Source organism: Aythya marila, assembly GCF_965140915.1.
Source record: "Aythya marila genome assembly, chromosome: 1".
In the NCBI taxonomy this organism is placed as follows: Eukaryota; Metazoa; Chordata; class Aves; order Anseriformes; family Anatidae; genus Aythya; species Aythya marila.
The window spans coordinates 131001899-131018099 of NC_139042.1; the positions used below are offsets into that span (position 1 = coordinate 131001899).

At 36.9% G+C, this 16201-nt stretch overlaps 1 protein-coding gene across 5 annotated transcripts in view; it reads right to left on the reverse strand.

The window, feature by feature from the left end:
- Window positions 1–16201, reverse strand: part of LOC309884735 (GTPase KRas) — a 69015-nt gene that overhangs the window by 24414 nt on the left and 28400 nt on the right. For 4 of the 5 annotated variants that reach the window (XR_014318679.1, XR_014318680.1, XM_082773976.1 and 1 more), the window contains exons 1-9: window positions 16162–16196; window positions 15664–15684; window positions 12156–12234; window positions 11101–11192; window positions 9855–9956; window positions 7431–7568; window positions 4237–4383; window positions 2804–2907; window positions 1068–1344 (exon numbers count right to left, since the gene is read on the reverse strand). Coding sequence is in view for 3 of the 5 variants with exons in the window: in XM_082773976.1 (XP_082630102.1) it covers window positions 1068–1344; window positions 2804–2907; window positions 4237–4383; window positions 7431–7568; window positions 9855–9956; window positions 11101–11192; window positions 12156–12234; window positions 15664–15684; window positions 16162–16164 (963 nt within the window). In the remaining 2 variants the exon portion in view is untranslated. Of the gene's footprint in view, window positions 1–1067; window positions 1345–2803; window positions 2908–4236; window positions 4384–7430; window positions 7569–9854; window positions 9957–11100; window positions 11193–12155; window positions 12235–15663; window positions 15685–16161; window positions 16197–16201 lie in introns of those variants that run through there. The other variant, XM_082773978.1, reaches the window with a different exon arrangement.

The following is a 16201-nucleotide window of genomic DNA, read 5'->3' on the forward strand; positions in this document are numbered from 1 at the left end:
ACCCACGTAAATGTGGAGGAGATCAAGGCAGAGCCAGACAGGAGTGACCACAATATCTGAGAGAAGTGGAAGCTACAGAGAGAACAGGAAAATTCATGAAACTGCATTCAGAGAAGGAGAATAAGGCCTGTAAAAGAAAAAGAGAAGCAATAGAATGAGAAGCCTGGAGAAAGCCTGAAAAACGCATGTGAAAACTGCAGAAGGATGAGACTTATCATGCAAAATAAGAAAAAAGGAACCAAGAAAAATGTGATTTCAGGCACTGATTCACTACAGAGGATTTCAGGGACCAAAAAGGCAAGAATCATTGATCCAGGTATTAAGAAGGTATGAAACATGATGGCTTACAGCTTTTTATGCAGAAATTTTAGATAGCGAACCCGAGTCGTTTATCTGCAGGTCACAGGTGCGACCAAGTGAAAAACTCAAGCCCAGTAACAAGAATACAAAAACAACCGATCCCTCAACACCCAGAGCCAACATCCTCCGTTGAAGTTTGCAGAGGGTTCAGCTGCCAGAAACAGGTTTTGAAAGCTCTCTAGTGGCAAAAGCTTCAACATACAGGAACTGAGCAACTATGTAACTGCACAACCAAGACCTATTGAACTCTGAATCCTATTTTGCACTCTTCTGATGTCCCTAATACTGCATTCCTGTAGTGATTTTAGTGAGCTGTAAGTTTCTCCGAAGCAGAATATATCCATCTTGACTTATGTCACAGACACCTGGATATATCTTACAAGAGATACAACCTTGCATTCTTCATGGCATGATCCGACTCATAAAATGACAATCAAATGCCAACCCATGCAGCATGCAAATACCCTGCAACTGTCACAGCCTGTCAAAACTTTCCTTTCTACCATTTTTATGACAATCTTCAGTCGTTCATCTTTCCACACCCTCAGAAGATCTATGACAATCTTAACACAAGTTGTCTTTTTCCACAAAAGTTTAAGAACTTTGTTCTCTCAGGCACAGGGCACATGAAGAAGCTATTACACAGCAATTAGGCCTCAAGTAACAACAGCACCATAAAATATCCTCTTGTGAGATTTTATGCCTACCTTTCTCTCATCAGAATGTGCTTCTTCCTCAGTGGGCACATTGGGCTCTTCTGCAGCTTTCTTTTCTACTTCTAGTTCTTCTACATTGTCCTTTGAATGATGAGTTGACTCTTTGCTTTCTAAGACTTCCAATTTCGGCACACTCTGGCACTGCAGCCAAAGTGGAGATACATGGTCATAATGAGTGTGCAATATGCGAACAGCAACATTACTCACAGCCAGGGACTTTGGAAGATCGAATCCATGATGTGTATCACAAAACACATGATTCTTGAACCTGTAAATAAATTAAAGAAATAAAAAAGTTCCCTAGTAGGATCGGCAGCACTTATTTTCACAGTTATTCATGAGTATTCAAATTGATGTTCTACACTAAAAGTCACCTAAATCCTCTTTTGTCACATGGTACAGTGTAAGAATTAGATTTGGATGTTGCAATACTCTTCCTGCCCTGCATTAACAGCTGTCTGTAAGCTCCTCCAGAAAACCTGCAACTGCATGAAGGGCATCAGGAGCTGCAAAAACGTAATGGTCCTGCTAGGAAGACAAGGCGACATAATCAGATGGCAGCTGTTCTACATAGTACATTTCTGATAAAACAGATTAATTTAATGGGCAAAGTCCTACACAGGTAAAATCACTATTTGTCTGTGTTACAACAATCTCAGCATGTTCCACGTAAAACACAAAGGGATACAAAAGCAATTCTGATAATCAACAGCATTACAGACCCACCAATCCTTTTGACAGCATAGGAATCAGGCTAAGAGCAGCACAGGAGGCCAGCCTGCATCAGACCACTTATCTAACTTTTGAGTCAGGATTCTTGCATCTGTCAGAGTAGACGTTTAAGTTTCTTACTCATTGCAATTCCAGCCCAGCCAAATGCAAAACAATTTAAATAATACTGATTTTCTGCCTAACAATAGAAAAACATCTTCTAGTAAAGCATTATTTAATTTTTATTTAATATGATTTATTGTTTTTAATTATATGTGCTTCTTGTACACCAAAAGGCTTTAACTCGAATGGGCACTTGCCAGAGGTCAGTCTAACATTGCTCAGGATCAGCCTTCTAGATACCTTAGCAAAACTTACAACAGCAGGTCCTCAGTCAAGGCAAAGTCATGTTATTCCTCATATTTGCAGATAGGGAGTAGGAAGGCTGCTCAAAAAATTGTTTTGGAACTTGTTCTGAAAAATGTATCTACTAAAAACTCTGATTCAGAATGAACCGTTGAGGATATTTACATTCCAAGCTCTGTAATCATTTATCTAACAGAGCACTGAGCACAAAGCATCATTCACCACTTTGCAAGGAACTGTGAAGGCTTAGAAATTATTTTAAGGCATCAGCAAAAAAACATTAATTCCAAAGGAATTTCAATTCTCTGCATGAGTTTTATTGTTTTTATTTTAAAATTGTTCTGTCAGAAACAGGGTTCTACTCCGGCATTTTAAGAAAAAAATATATTATATATATATGTGTGTGTGTGTGTGTGTGTGTATGTGTATCTAAAGATACACATATAAAAACACTCCAGTTGTTCAATAAAAAGCTGATGTAACCGGGATCTTCCTTAGCAACAGGATGGTATGAAATTCATCAGCTGGGAGTCTGTAGAATAAATGCTATTCACCATAAAGGGATCACAAGAAACCAGTTCTTTGTGTTTACTTGATTTGATTAGACAAAGCCAGGCTTCACTTCAATTAAGAATTTCAGTATGTTGTACCTTACTTTCTTCTTCAGATTGGCCCAAATACAGAAAGTAACATTTTTGTCCTTTATGACTGCCTGCATATTTCCAGTGTCAGAATCTTCATACATACTAGCTGTCTACAAAGAAGAAGCAGATTAAATCACTTTTTCTTCTTATTTATTTTTCTTAAATTTATACTGGAATAAATAAATTTAAAAGAAAAGACATGTAAGAACAAAAATACACTGGACAAAGCACATAAGTTGCATCCCTTGGTAAAACTTGAACTATGTTAGTTTTTCTTCCTCTGACATCATCAATTCTGTCAGTCAAAATACTGCCAAATATGTGGTCTTACGTTATCCCCTTCAATGGTTCTGCCAATCTCTCTTAATTATTTGCCTTCAAAAATACTTCTCAGTACAAATTTAAAACAAAAAATTTTTAAAAAAGCATTTCTTGAATAATAAACACTCCTACACCACAGTCACTACAAAAAGTATTTTTTATTTTTGTTAATATAAAACCTGTAAAATTATAATTACATGAGGAGTTCAATCCTAAACTCAGGAAAAATGATCAAGAATTTACAGAAAGTTTTGACTCTCAGGAAACACACAACTGGTTCACTATTTCTTTTATTTCCTTTATTCCTTTTTTTTTTGTTGTTGTTGTTTTTTGTTTTTTTTTTTTTGGTTCCTCTATCAATACTCTTTTACTAACCATACTTACACATATGATTAATATGCTTAGAATAGCATATGCTATGGTGGTTTAACATGGGTAGATAGCAAAGCACCACCATGCTGCTCTCACTCCACTCACTGCCAAAGTCCCGCAGCTGCCAAAGCCTTGCCACATAAACCCAATACAAGCAAGATCACCATCTGTACCTATGTATATGCAACCCAGAAAAAGGATTCATAAATACGTTTTCATTTTCTTGTTTAAATGCCTTTTACGCTTCCTAATATTTTCACTTAGTCACATGGTCTAAGATTTTGGGTAGATGTGTGGTGCCAGGAGTTGGACTTGATGATCCTTATAGGTCCCTTCCAACTTGGGATATTCTATGATAATATTTTAGTCATATCTACTTGTATTAAAAAGGTATATAAGCTAATCATATGATCTACTTTTCACATTTGCAATTTTTTCGTACAGTCAGCTAACTTCTAATTTAAAACAGTGACAAAATAGGAAACAAACTTCACACTGAGTCCCTTGTTTCCAACATCTCCAACTATCACAAAAGTTCAAAGTAATTGAATATCAAACACCTTAATGGTAATGGTAGTTTCCACTGTAAAACTAAGATCTTAAGAGGTAATGAAAAAATAGTCTGGTATCTACTCTACATGTGATTTGTGTAACAATATAAGAAAAAACATCACAGCAAAACACTTGTAGCAAAAACTTTTATGCACTGTGTATATTACAACTTTGAAGTAGTAAATCTTACTTACTTTAAGCAGGTGTTCTGTTGCTTCATTGTATTTCTGATGAAGTAAATTCTGCAATTCCAAAATAGTTTCCTGGTACTGGACTATTTCTTTGTCTGTTATCTCACTTGGTGGTGTGTCCAAGAGGAAAAACTGCAACTTCTCAATTAACTAGAAGACATTATATGCAGGTAAAGTGCCTCTGTTTTGACACCAACCCCAGCATAATGTGTGTTCATTCCCTAACCTGTGGGCTGTATAGAATTTTAGCTTATAAAATTTATTGAACCAGTTTGTCACATGAATAAATCTGTTGGTCAAAAATTAGTTTTCATGAAAAGCTTACAGCCTTGTTGAAACATATCTTCTATAGCAAAAATCTCAACTGCTAAATCTAAAAAAATATGTAATAGTGAAACACATAGCAATTAAATTTTAATTCTCAGAACAATCCTTAGTGTGAAGTTTGGAACTCTGTGATAACATTGTTATCTTCCATTATATGCTAGTATCTTGACATCTAAGCACATGTACAAGACTAAAAAATATTCCTAGTTGGCTGAAGTTTTAAAGACACTGATCTATCACAGGGGAAAAAAACAGTATTTCATTGGCATTGTATTTATTAGCATACTGTCTAGTAAAACTGAATTTCAAATCTGTTGATAAAATTTGTATTACTATTCACTTCCTATCTACAAATTATAGCCATTAATGTTAATAAATGCTGCACAGAATCAGGAATAATTTGTTTCACTTTATCTGTATGACTTGCTTATTTCTCAAGAAAAAAAGGTGAGTTTGGGGCTCTGTATGGCAAAGGTTGTAACTTCAAAGTAGATGAATGACAACAGTAAAATGACTGTAAATATTAGCATTTTAAAACAAACTTCAAAATGAAGATTACAGGAGAAAAAAAGAAAAAAAAAAAAGTAGTACATAAAGCTTATAAAGCTGCTGTTTCATGCTGACCACCTGACTATTACGGAAAACTTCACAGTGCTATATTTGGAATACCTTCTAGCTATCATTAGAATTACAAAATAAAGACATTAACTGGAGGGAGGATGTTAAATAAAAATCAACCTTCACAGAAGCGAAGAAATGATCAGAATAATTATAATAGCTTAAGACCAGATGATCTTGGAGGTCTTTTCCAACCTTAATGAATCTATGATAGAAGAGCTTACCACAGTGGGCTATGGACAATCTGTGGTCTATGAAGCCCCAGTAAACTGTTTACAGAACAAAATTAAATAGGGTTTTTTAAATGGGGTCTATCAGTGCATATGATAAACCATGAAAAAAAAATGAATTTTAACAGTAATGTATTGATGCAAAAACCTTGTGGATCATTGCCAGTGATGGTATCTGCTCAGTCAGACTATAGTCAAAAGTCACAAGTTACAAGTAGATGTTAAATTCATTCAGGGGCTCCCATCCTTTTAGACTACTGTCCCAAATGCCATCTTCTTTTCCTCCGTGCCTTGGCATCTTTGCTTCCTGTCCCTCCTCCCCTGGGCCTGACTCCTGCCACTTCACAGGCATCTGCATCCTCAGAAGCCTCCCTTTCTCTTTTCTTGCACCCTGCTTCACTCTGAGGGACTTGCACCACTGCCTCTATCTCTCTACTTGTGTCATTCCTGCAGTGATGCCTCTCTTCACAGCTCTGGGCCACAGGTCCGCAGTAAGAGGATGAGAAGCATTAAACATCATCCATCTGTGGTCCCCCTTGAATAACACCTCTCCTGTCATCTCTGCATGCCTCACCTGTAATGGGAAGCAGCACCACTTATCTGGCAGAGAGGAGAAACACTGTTGTTATGCAGACAGAAGAAGAGCTATCACTGCAAAGACATATTATGTACCTCTTCTCTTCCCTGTGCTCTCCCAGGCCTGCAGTGCTGAGACAAAGGGAAAATTGGATTACATTTTATACCTCCCTTCCAGACTCACTGGACTGTTTTTCTCTTAGCCTGTGAAATCACAGCACTACTGCTTTTTAAAGGAATAGCAAAGCAGCAGCAGATGTATAACAATATTACTGTCTTTTTATATTTAACTTTAACACACTCTGCCTTGATAGTGAGGTGACCCCTATCAACTAGGATCTACAAGATCTCACAGTCCTGAGTGGTTAAAATTTTTCTCCAGATACATGAACAGAGCAGGAAAGAAATGCTTAGATGTTCAGGACCAAAAGAAGATAACCACTCTTTTAGCACTCTTTGACATCACCTCGCATTTCCAACAGGAGCGAAATAAAAATGCCTATATCATAGTATCACATAATACTCTACTGATCATACAGTGCAAGGGAGCACACATCTGCAGGACCTAGAGTAGCTGTAACTGTTTCGGTGTTGGATGGGAAACATGGAGGAGCGGGAAAGAAGTGTGTTTGGCAGAAAGAGTTGACAGCAGGGAGTCTAGTGGAGAGAAGGAACGGAAGTGGGCAATCGTCATGCTTTTTGCTTGGTCTGCAGTGTAGAAGAGAAATGGGAGAAGTTACCTGTTGAAATTCTTGGAAAGGACTAGCATATTCCCCACTGGCTCAGAACAAGACAGTATGTGGCAGGTGAAAATTGCAGCACTCCGGAAGCATTGCAAGATGGGAAGTCTAACACAGAACCAAACTAGCCCAGTGAAAGATGTATTACGTATGCAACTTTCATCCCCATTTCTGTAAGACACCTTCTAACTTGCAGAATGCTATAAAATTAACATAAATGAAAAGAAAATCCTAAAATTTGATATCAGACACAAATTGCTTTGAATTGCCTCAGAAACCATCAATGATTGGCTGTGCATTTTGGGAACCCCTGCTATTACACAACACTTTACTGACCACAAACATTATGTAGTAAGACTTTTGTCCACTGAAGAATCTAAGTGTGACATGAGCTGATACATTCTGGCTCAAGGCTTTTAAAATGTAGATAGCAGGGGAGATGGAGGTTGGAATACTAGAGCTCAGCATAGAAATACTACACAGAAGTCCCTCAAAGGCACAGCATGTTTAAAGTCAATAGTCTTCTCCTTTAGACCTAACAATAAATCTGTAATAAAAAAATAAAAACTGAGGAAAGATTACTGGCTGACAAAGGTTATAGCCAATTTCAGTCACTTGACTGTTAAAAAGAAAAGTAGATGGGGGGAGCAGTAAAAAGGACATACTTTAGTGACCTTAAACCAAAGGATACCATTTTAACATTTACATTTAGTACTTGTTGTCCCTTCTCCACAACAAGTTGAATGTCCTTATTTCGATCTTCACGCCATAAGCTCATGAAAGTATTTATTTCCTGTGGTATAGTTGGGTCAGGACTTCCATCACAAGCAATATAATGCTTCCACTATAGAAAACAATCAAAAGAAAAGTAGATATGGGCATGTGGTGCAAATCATTATTAGAAGAAAAAGGAGGATTCTGAAAGACAAATACATTTAGTGATACATTCACAAGTGCCTCTAAACAGGACTGTAATACTACCTGGACTACCAGTGATCACTATGCCAGAAAAGAAATGGTTTACTTCCGTACTAATGCATTGAGATACTTCTGCCTACCTAATACTTACTGTTTCTTCTGTTCATTTGTTAGTGGGTTCTGTTCTCCTCAATAAAACTTGCATGTCTACAAAAGCAATGAATTCAGTACTTGACACAGAATGAGGGGGTGAAAGAATAAATGGCTGAGAATGTAACTGAGGAACCAGGGCAGGTGGAAGGGGCAGATGGTTCTCAAAACAGATATGGCCAATAAAATTGAGTTCTTACATTGGCAATAAAGCTCCTTAAGAGATTTCTACTCCAACATGTTTATTCTTCCTTTCTCAGCCCCTGAAGATTTCCTTCTCCTTTCTAGCACCCATTCAGGTATCATAGAAAGCTCCAGTGGGAATCTCAGAAGGATAGAATGATGTTTTTAAAAAAATGATGTAATTTTCACATAAATTATTGGTCATTTTTATAAGTGAAAATTAATCAACAATCACAACCCACTTAACTCTATGAATAAGCCTAACTTTGGCTCATAGGATCAATCTACAACCTATAATGTGTGTTTTTTTTTTTAATCCATACAGTAAGGTATTTAGGAAACCCTGCCTCTCTGTATACTGTGACGGTCAGTAATGCAATGTTACTGAAGTTTGTGTTAAAATCTAAAATGGATCTTCTAAAGCAAAGGTGCTTGCATTCCCAACTGCTTGCATAACAATTTACACTGACTTCAAAAGCAGTAACAACAGTGCACTGTTACTCAGTGCACTGAAAACTCCTGTATAAAGATTGATCAGTCTCCAGGAATAAAAGCATCTGGTAATATTTTTTTTTACACCTTTGTACTTAAGACTGAGCTTCATTTTCATCATTAAGAAAGCACATTCTCATAAATGAGAACACTTGCTCTTTAAGGAAAAGGATACTTTTCATAAAAATATATAAATATGCCTTATTCTGATTTGAAATTGCTTAGAAATAGAAACGTAGCAGTTGGTATTATGTATTTCTTTTGCCCTAAGTATTCACAGCAATAGACCAATGCAAACTCTGGTATTTCCCATAATTTACCAATATTGTATTTGAAGATTTATTTTTTAAAATAATAGGCATATTTTGCCATTATTTTTCACAATAGAAAATGTTTCTCTTTTCAGAAAATGTTTTTCTTTTCAGAAAAATCCATAAAAAAACTGTGCTCTTTCAAAATGACTGCCAGATCCTGTTGTTCACAAATATAATAAAGTCAGAGTTTGATGTCTACTGGAAAAGGTACTAAATAGCACCCAAATGCGTCAAGACATAACTGTGCAGTTATCATACTATGCCTGTGCAGCCACAAAAGGCTAAAGCCACAGCGGTCTACAATAAGAGTGTACCAGCATTGCTAGGACTGTTCCCTCCATAGTGCTTGTGAGGCCGCATCTGGAGTACTGTAACTTGAGTAAAGAGAAAGAGAAAGACAAAGAGAAAACCCTTGTCAACAAGTCTATTTAACATTAACTGGAAGCAAACTGACCAAATATGATAGCTACTGAGCGATGTTTCTGTAAGATGGGTTCACAAGAGTGAAACATTCTATGAGTCTACTTACATATCTTATTATTTTAAATTTAACTTTACAGATATATAGTAATATTGGGTAATAATTCAGCCTCCAGGTATGTCACCCTAAATTATAGACATTAACTACATTTTCATGTGTTTCTGGCTCTGATATGTGTCCCAGATTTGTGTTTGTTTTAGCCAACCTGTCTCCAAATGGTGACTTGGAATGGTGGTGATGGCGGTGGAATGTTTAAGAGTAGAACAATTTAAATAAAAAAGAAACAACAAATACCAGAACATCTGAAACTACAACTGTCCTCCACTGCTGGGGTAAGCTGTGGGGTCCTAATACCTTGATAACCCATACAGTCTCCTCCTTGCCATTTTTCTTTTACATGTGAAACAAGGTACATAAAAGAAAGTAAGCATGGCCAATTCTTACCCTGAGACAGAACTTGAGAGGTAGTCACAGTACATATCTAAATTCAAGAAATTGAAGCATTCCTAGATTTTGTAATGGAGACGTAGCCTAAAGCTTCTTTGTTGTCTGAACTCTGCCACACTGGGCAGATTTTGGAAAGAAACCTTACCTTTGCATGGGCTCTGTATTTTGTTTTCCACAACTGAGCAGACACAAACTTTTCTTCCAGTGAATGAAGTTCTGCTAGTTCATACTCCCTTCGCTCTTGATCCTGTTAAAATATTTGTGTAACAAGCAGAGAAATTAAATATTTGCTTTCCTTCTTACAATTATTTTATATCAAAGAAAATAATTTGGAATATTTGAATAAGTTATAATTTGAACAAATCCAAATGCTGATTAACTTTTTTTTTAATGAAACATTTAATTCAGAACGTTGCAGTAGTTAGCAATATGCCAGTATCATCACATTAGTTGCTGAGCCATATGATAAACATTGATGTGTCATATGACTTTTATCCTCAGGCTACAAAAGGGTGCAAGAAATTTGTAAATTTTTAAATTATAATTTCAGCTATTTTTTATTATAATTTCTGCTATTTAAAATTCTTCTTGTGTGTAAGGGAAAAAATACTCTGTGAAGGACAAGATGCACAGGCAAGAGTGGTTTTTCTTCTGAAAAACAAAAAAAATACAAAAGATAGAAAAAAGCAAAAGGTAAAAATTGGTCTCACAAAAATATTTGGATGTTACTGATCATGTCTTTTTCTGAATTTCACTCTTCTCAAGTTCATAAACATACATATTCAAATACACCTATATACATGTATATATACATATGCATATCCGTATGTCTGCTTTAACATGTAATCACTTCTAAAATTTATACCAAAATTTTCTTGCTCCAGCTGTACTACATATAATTCCGAGGAAGACAAAAAAAATATAAGCAATTCAAAGTCAGTGGAAATGAGTAAGTATTTATTCCAACTGGAATATGACATACCCCAAAAGTTAACATATCTAACCACAACATCTTCACGTAACAAAACCAGGCAAGACTATCTTGTCTCGGGGAATTTTTCTGAAAGCAATGCTAAGTCAAATATTGGCTTAGAGAAAGAACAGAATACATTACAATTTCAGCACCATTTATCTCGATTGTACGTGTATTGTGCTTTATTTAAACACTAATCTAGATTGCTACCTTCTCAACTTTCAGTGGCTTGGCTAAATTTTTCATGCTTAACTTTAATGTAGCAATGCTTGAAAATCTCCTCTACTTTGTTCCCAACACTAAGGACATAATGAAATCCTTTTTCATTCTCACACTAAATTAGTAATGCTTTACAGACCCTGTCACAAGTTTAGAAGTGGAGTTAGAATTTTTCAGTAACTGTTGCATATAAACTAACTTTTGCCTCAAGCTTTTCCATCAGCTCTCGTTCAATCCTCTCCTTTTCAAGTCTTGCTGCTTCTTCTTGTTCAGCTTGCAATCGGGCTTCCTCTGAAGATTGGGAAATATAACAACAGCATAATTACATTTTATTAAAACAAGACAAATTATTTTGTTACTAGCTGCAGTGACAAAGCAAGTATAATAGTAAACAACATAAGTAGGCATCTGCTATTGCCCAGAAATCTTCCAAATGATAAGAATTTGAAACATAGTACTAAAACCCACTACCTGTGGTGCTCCTCAACCAGCCCATGACAACACAAGTGGAGAAAGGGATCAGCAAGCCCTTGTTTCACCCTCAAACAGTAGCAGGAGCACCCTCTTCCTTTACCTACAGCTTGAACAGGTTCTTAATCCAATGGTGAAACTGCCTGATCGGTTCAGTTTTAAGCTTCTCTTCCTTTACTACATCTTTTGGTGGGAAACTCAATCTTAGATTTATTTCTTTACTAAAATAGATGAAGTTTTAGGCATGTCTCATTGGCTGTCAATCCCCTTCAGGATCAGTTACTCCTGATCACGGGTTTAGCTTTTCTTTGCTGCCACAGGGACAGCAAAGGGATAGCAGACACCAGCCACCTCCTGACAATTGATGTACCCTGTGTGTCTTCTCTGGAAAAAGTCCTCTTCAGAGAATTTCTCTTACCTACCAATATATAGGCTTGAGAGAAGAAAACCACAGAACACTGCACTTCTAACTCACTGAGAGTGTTTCAAAATGTAGTGATAAGAGAGGAAGAAAATCTAATTCTTCCTGCTATTCTCACTCCCAGGTTCCTAATCATGGTAAAAATAACTAAAGGAAAAAGTGTGGCTGTAATAGGAAAGTGAGATGTGGGCAGCAGTAACAAGTAACAGAGAATTCGTCCCACAGAAGAGAAGAGAGATGAATAATTTGTATTTGTGAAATACATTGATAACAGTGCCCATACAGTTAGGCGGACTACTTTTTGTCTAATTAAAATAAATGATTTGTACCATCACTTCCCCTGTAAATGAAGTACATAGTACCTTCCTCTTTCAGCCTCCTTTCTTCCTCTTCTTTCTGTAATCTCAGTTTTTCAGCCTTTTCTTTGCCACTGGACTTTTTCTTTGCAACAAATTAAAAGAAAACAAATGTCAGTATTACTTTCATATATCTGGGGAGGTGTTCACCCTCTGTAACCTGAGCTCTTTTAATGTGATCCTTGAATCCAAATTAAGATTTTAGACTGCCATTGATGCCCTAAAATGGCAATATACATCCCACTCTCCATTTTTCTTTACATTTCATGATGTAATATATGCTCTTATACGTAATGGATCATTCTGTGCTAGGCATTCCTGAACACAGGAATATTATTTTGAATGTGGAAATGGAATAACAAGTAGATCTGGTAAGATAGGAGATGTCACAACTTCAAACATCTTAAGATACTTCTAGGAAATGCATTTTGGGACATTGGCAAGTCTTGTATTTAGAAGCATCTACACCACAAAACAACAGAGCTCTCTCTACTGTTATAAAATCTAAACTGCAACTCAAAACAGTTAACTGCTCCAACTAGCACTAACCTCTAGGCTAATCCTAAAATAATAATATACTAAGTTTGTGTTTCTCAGAAATTATCAAATCTTTGCATGAAGAACATTTCAATAATAAAAGGTAAACACCACATATAACCTACAGTCATGTAACCAAAAGGGAACACTTATTTTTGCCCTGTAATTCATAGGTCTCATTGACACCTCACTGATTTATAAATATATATGAAACTGTAATAATATGCACAAAGCCAAGCTGTCTTCTAGAGACTTGAACAGCTATATGTAAAGCATAATTCTCCCTCAGCATGAAGATATTAATGGCCCCTCACTTTTTTTTCCCTCTCCAGCAAAAATGCAGATTCTTGGATGATTTTTTAAAGTACTTTATGTTGACACAGTCTTATAGTGTTCAATCAAACGTGTAGGATCAGCAACGTCACTATAAAACTGCACTTAAAGACACACAAGGAAAATACTGATTTCCTATTGATGCAGTAGCAAATGCAGCCTAGAGTTATAACCCTCAACAAGTGCATATTTAGTAAAAATCCAATTATATTTATTCAGTTTTACTCAGGGTGTACACAGGCAAATGCTGCCATTGCATATAATATATTGCAGTTAGTGTGTCTTGATTCCAGCTGGGGTTGATGGAATGATACCATGGAGGAGGGCTGCTCCTGAAGGCAGATGCTGCAAAGACAAGGCCTGAAAACAACACAATTAACAAACAAACAAGAACGAAACACACACACAAAACAAAAAGAAAATAAAAAAAAGAAAAACAAACAAACAAAAAAAAAAAAAAAAGAGACTACTATCAGAGATGAAAGAGAAAGATGGACCAAGAAGTAAATCAAAGCAAGTACATGGAGCTTGTGAAAACAAGGAAGCTGACCTCGTAGTGAACTGCAATATGAATTCACAGCCAACAGTATTGCTTTAGTGGAGCAGATTTTTTTTTTTTTTGCATACGTGAGAAAAAAAACAGTATTCTGCATAGTGTCCAATGTATGGAGAAAACAAGGAGTGACAGCAGGCTAAACAAAGGTTGAAAGCAAAGCTACAGATGACAAAATACAAGATAGCAAGGAAGACAAATGACTTGTGTTTTGTGTACTGGCTGAACAATGGCATTCTGCTGCTGAAACGCCACTGAAAAGAAATTAAATGAAATCATGTATTTAATTTTTCAAAGCAGAGAAAATATGGAATGTAAATCAGTTCAGTAGATGTGGTAACATGAAAAAGGAGACACATCATCTATTTAGACATCTGACCTCGATGTATTTTAGAGAGCTGAAATTAGGATCCTAAATCCTCATACTCACTGGTGAGATACAAGGGCTTACAAGGATTCAATCTGGGAAGGTAAAATGCCTAAACCAGTATGACTGTCATCCAAAGCATCAGCAAGTGAATACACTTGGATGGTATCACAATGTACAGGAGACCTAAGGACCAAAGGTATCTATTAGGAATGCAATTCACCTTTTCAGCTGAGAAATGGGTGCAGAATTGTACCAGATCAGCACAGCGCCCTTCTTGCAGAGGTGTAAACACAGAAATAGAGAAAGAGATCCAACACCACTGACAGGGAGAAAGACCAAATGAAAACTTAAGTCCAAACACCTGCAAATGAACCCGATGGCACATGAACTCTTTCCACCCATTCCACCTGAGTATTCTTTTAGTATGGTAAATATTGTTAAAAGTAAACCAATTTATTTAAGACATAAACAAGGAACACCTTTGTCATTCAGCACACAGAAAGTGTGTCCTCAGTACTGTAATGTCACGCTTTGATTTTGACAAGTATATTTTCAGAAACAAATAACTGCTTGGAAAGCTACTCACTTTATATTACTTTGCACAGCAATAAATAAATGCACAAATGTAGTTTTGAACACAAAGTTTACCATGAAGCTTGAACAAAAACAATGGTGAAAGTTTAGTTCCAACAAAAAACATACAGTCAGCAGTTAGCATCACATCTTGCCATATTTGTTACCAAAACATTTATTTGCAAAAACTCTTCTACAACAGTCAACAAAAAATTCTACCTTTTGCAATTTCATAGAAGGGTCAGTTCCTTCCAACTGAAATAAAATAACATAAAATAACATAAAATAAAATAACATAAAATAAAATAACATAAAATAAAATAACATAAAATAACATAAAATAACATAAAATAAAATAACATAAAATAAAATAAAATAAAATAAAATAAAATAAAATAAAATAAAATAAAATCCAAGTATCTTTCCTTCCAGTGAAAATGAAAAGATCATCTTGCTTCAATTACTTATAATCGCTTTTAGTCAACTTGCTTTCACAATCTTATGACTTAATGTAGTACTGACAAATGTGAGATGTACAATTCCCCGAAGAACACATTTGAACGTGTTCTTTCTGGGGGTGGGGATAGTTTCATTTTCATTGCAACTGAGAATGAGCCATGGACACGAACTAACAAAATCCCACCTCCTGTGGACTTCTGCCTGTTGTCCATCTCCCCTATGCATCAAGCTCAGTGGCCTGAAAGCCAGGACACCGGCTTGCTGTCCCGCCATCCAGTACCAAGCCAAATGCTGTACCTGGGCCAAATTTGCCCCCTCTTCCCTAGCAGTTCTGCAGGTCTGCTACGCAGCCTCCTTGTGCAATGTGCACACGCGGAGTGTCACGGAGGCACCTGCCGCTCTTTCCATCTAACCAACTGGCCAGGAAATATGGTTCAAAAAATAAATAAATTGATTTTAAAGAGCATACTATTGTCACAGCACCTTTATTATTGCAGAACAGCTTAAAAATATTTTGTTGATGTAAAGTCCAAAAATATCGGATGTTTACTTTAATTTCAGCATGAAACACTTAGACATTTTACTCACTGAATTTACAAAACAACAGGAAATAACAGCACACCACTGAAATGAGCACTGCAAGGTCCAAAGTGTTTTATATGAAATAGAGCATAACTTTACCTACCCACCTTTTTATTCTTTTTTGGACCCTAGAAGTTGAGGGAAGAAAAAAAAAAAAAAAAGCATCAGAGAACAGGGTATAGAACATCACAAATCATTAGAAAAGCCAGCTACTCCGTAAAGCACGCTGAGACTGCCTGCCAAGAATGGATGATAATTTCAGTATCAGGGACAATTCGCTGCTAAAACGATTCCAGCCCAGCATAATTAACACTCGGGCTACAGCTGTATATTCCTGTTAGACACGCACCAAGCAGGCAGCTCAGCCCAGAGCACTATTTTAGTCCAAAAGCAAGAGGCTTTCAGCGGTTTCTGAGCCGGCCACCTGGCGCTGCCGACAGCCCCAACGATAACCCGCGCCGCGCCGCGCCCACCACGGTCTGACCCCCTTCCCTCACGGGGACACCCCGCGGCAGCCGAGGCTGCTCAGGGCCGTCCGCAGTCGGCGACAGGCGGAGAGATGGCGCGACAGGGGGTGACACGAAGAGCAGGCCGCCCGCCCTCACCATGTCGCCGCCGCGTTGCCGGGGTGACGGCGGCGCCCAG